At 45.0% G+C, this 3,485-nt stretch overlaps 1 protein-coding gene across 1 annotated transcript in view; it reads right to left on the bottom strand.

The window, feature by feature from the left end:
* kcnh5b (potassium voltage-gated channel, subfamily H (eag-related), member 5b) overlaps positions 1–3,485 on the bottom strand; it is a gene marked incomplete at both ends in the record, with an annotated part of 66,915 nt that overhangs the window by 21,377 nt on the left and 42,053 nt on the right. Inside the window, one exon of the mRNA XM_080522398.1 lies at positions 105–357. Within this exon, the coding sequence (XP_080378524.1) occupies positions 105–357 (253 nt within the window). The remainder of the gene's footprint in view (positions 1–104; positions 358–3,485) is intronic.

Below are 3,485 nucleotides of genomic sequence, written 5' to 3'. Positions count from 1 at the left end.
AAAAACAAGCACGTTTGTTTCCCACTCAGACGACAGTCTGGAGCAAACAGGAAACAGAGGAGACTGTCTGTCTGCGTCACTCTGCCGCTCTGCCGATGGCTCACCTAGGATGGCGATGACCTCATCGTCCTGGATGACCTCCAGCGACCCCGACACCACGAAGCACAGCGTGTCGACACTCTCCCCCGCGTGGAAGATCAGGTCCCCCGGTGCGCAGTGGATGGTCTGGAACTCCACCGCCAGGGAGCGCAGGCAGCCGTCGCTGGCCAATCGGAAGGCCGGGTGCTCGTTGAACACCTTGCGGTTCAGGTGGACGCAGATGTCCGCGCGCATGTCCTTGGGACAGATGGACAGCACCTGGGGGACGGGGGAGGGGACAAACAGGAAGTCAGGCCTTCTTAACACTAGAACAGCTGTGCCTACTATAAGAGCCGCCTCAGAGGTCAAATGACCATAGTCTTTAGAATGGGAAGCTTGCTATTTAGACACAACGACAACTAGTTGGCCGCCTTGTAAATTAGCCTGCCTCCTAAACAGAAAAACTGCAAAGTAGCTTTATACTAGCTTATCCTGATGTGATTTTGAAAATGTAAGGATACTGGGTGGTAGAACGCACATATCTAGGACAAGTCATGAAAGGAGGGTCCTGAAATTTGACCGAGTGCAAAGATATACTTCCTTTTTTTCACTGCACTTGGTTAAATGACCCCACCCATGGCTGTTCTAGTGTTAACTTTGCATGGTGACACTACAGACAGTCTGTAACAGACTGGGTGTCACTATCGAAGGGTTAACCTTTAAGAGTTAAGGGTTTTATACCTACTAAACTACTGTACATGCCTTACTGTACCTATCACTGTCATGTTTTATATCATGTTTTACATCACTATTTGCACTTCTGGTTAGATGCTAAACTGCATTTTGTTGTCTGGTACTTGTACTTGTACTGCAATGATTCAATAAAATGTAATCTAATCGAATCTAATCTTATCTTAATGAGCTGTTGAAGGATCTCATTAAAACCATCAATCAATCAAAGTTTATTTATCTCACAAAGTGCTTCACAACTAAATAATACTAAACAACACAAACAATATGATCTAGCATCAAACCACAGGAGCAAAGTCAAGGGAAAAACTCCCCAGATGGGGGGGGGGGGGGGGCTCAGTGGGCAAGAGGAAAACTCCCTCAGAGGAAGAAACCTTGAGAGGAACCAGACTCCAGGGGGACTGATCAGGTTTGGGCTGACCAGTAGACTAGTGTGGAGTGTGGAGTGTGGAGTGGTGCAGGGGTTCAAGGGTCCATAGTGAAGCTAATAGACTTCTACAAGCCTAGCTCACAGGTGCAAGATATCCATCACTCTGACCCAGGGACGTACTAGCTGGGGGAAAGGTGGACACCTGACTATCCAGGGCCCCAGCAGGGAGAGTGGCCCTTGGAAATCCTGGAATTAAAGTTTTGTTTTGTTTGTAATGTTCTTTATTTCGAATGAATTAGTGTCATAGTGTCATAGTGTGTCATAGTGTCAACTTATTTAAGTTTGTTGATTACATCAATTGAGAGGATGAACTTTGTGCCACAGTTCTCCCAAAATGTTGGAAGATCTGTGAGACAGAGAGAGACAAAATGGTTTAGTCCAGGGGTCGTTTGCCTGTCTGTGTACGGCTCGCTCTCTGTGTCTCATAGTTTTGGCATCGTTTTGGTATGGACAATGAAATCTGAAACACGTTTTGTCATTTTTGTGATTTTATCCACACAACGGTAACTCAAAATCCTCCTGGTTCCATCTCACTCCACCAGCCAGGCGCTGTAGTGGAGCGGGACATAAGAGGTTTCTGCTCAGTTCCTCAATAAACGTTCATGTTAAAACCTTGTCCATGATGCTTGTTAATTCAGGTGTGTTAAACAAACTGTATAAACGCCATAACACTGTTGGTTCAAATGTAACATATTAATAAACAAGTCCATGTCATGTTGTGTTAATACAAACATGTTCCAATATATATAAAACCCGACCTAACGTCACCCGCGATTGTGAAGCTAACAAAGCTAGTTAGCGAATGTTAAAGGGTACAACAGCTAGTTTAAGTATGTTAGTAAGTCTCTATTCTCAATCATTTCTGTAATAATGGTACCAAATTGGGGCCAGTAACAATAACTTGTGTGTGAGTAAGTTATATGTGTGTGTGCAAGCATGTTTTTGATATTGCCAATCGTCTCACTTTTAACAGGTGAAGGAAAATAGGAAAATGGACATAACAAAACAAAGGAAAATGTACATAAGGACCTTTTTTTGTATAAGGGCAACAGAGACAAGTACAGGGACACAGGTGAGGTCTTACAATACTAGTGTTTTTTAACAGTGCAGTTAATTTAGAGTTGAGAATAGCTAAATCTGTAATGTTTTGTTTTGAACCAGGTCCACCTGCTAGAAAGATGTAGATTACTACCTGAGATTTGTACCATGAGATTTTTAATTGTATCGAAACAACTCACTAAAATTGACTATTGCAAAACTGATTTGAATAAAAACTCCACCGAGGGGGGGAAACCCACACTCAACCCCCCCACCCCGTACCTTGCCATACCTTGCCTTTTGCTGAAATGACACCACTGGTCTCATAGCCTATTGGAAATTGCTCTCCTATTTAAGAATAAATGTTATATATCAAAATATGCATGAGAGTCATGGATCAGAAGAGGAAGGGGGCCCACAGAGATTGTTAATAGCTCAGGCAGGTCATTAGCCCTGGGGATGGGGGGGCATTGGGGTGGCTTTGGGGTCTCGAGCCCCGAATGTTTTCTGAATAGCCCCGGATCTCCTAGTGCATCGCTGTCAATTTAGCGCAAGCTACCACCTGTCAATCAAAAACTCAGCCAGCACCACCCCCCCCACCTCGATATGTCGACATGGCAACGAGGGCAAGAGGACCTGTCTGAAGAGAGAGAGAGAGAGAGAGAGAGAGAGAGAGAGAGAGAGGGAAAGGGGAGAGAGAGAGAGGGACAGAGTGAGAGTGAGAGAGAGAGAGAGGGACAAAGTGAGAGTGAGAAAGAGAGAGGGAGAGAGGGAGAGAGGGAGAGAGTGAGAGAGTGAGGGAGAGAGAGAGTGAGGGAGTGAGAGAGAGAGAGAACGAGAGAGAGAGACAGACAGAGAGAAAGACAGAGGGAGTGAGAGAGAGTGGAATGCTATTTGGCCCTAAACAGAGAATACAGAGTGGCAGAATACCTGAATACTGTGACAGACCCAAAACTAAGGAAATCCTTGACTATGTACAGTCTCGCCATCGAGAGAGGCCGCCACAGGCCGACCTGGCTCCCAAGAAAGGACATACTGTGCACTTTTTAACCACCTGCCAGTTGTACAAAGACATCAGAGACACATATTTCCCACTGATCACCAACACCCAAAAAAAGTTTAAAAAAACTGCCATATCTGCTGGGTGAAGTACAACAATGTGCAAACACAGCAGCAAGATTTGTTAGCT

The sequence above is a fragment of the Nansenia antarctica genome, assembly GCF_963989245.1.
Source record: "Nansenia antarctica genome assembly, chromosome: 1".
Taxonomy (NCBI): Eukaryota; Metazoa; Chordata; class Actinopteri; order Argentiniformes; family Microstomatidae; genus Nansenia; species Nansenia antarctica.
Note: the sequence above shows the minus strand (reverse complement) of the source record. Positions and strands in the feature narration are given on the sequence as shown.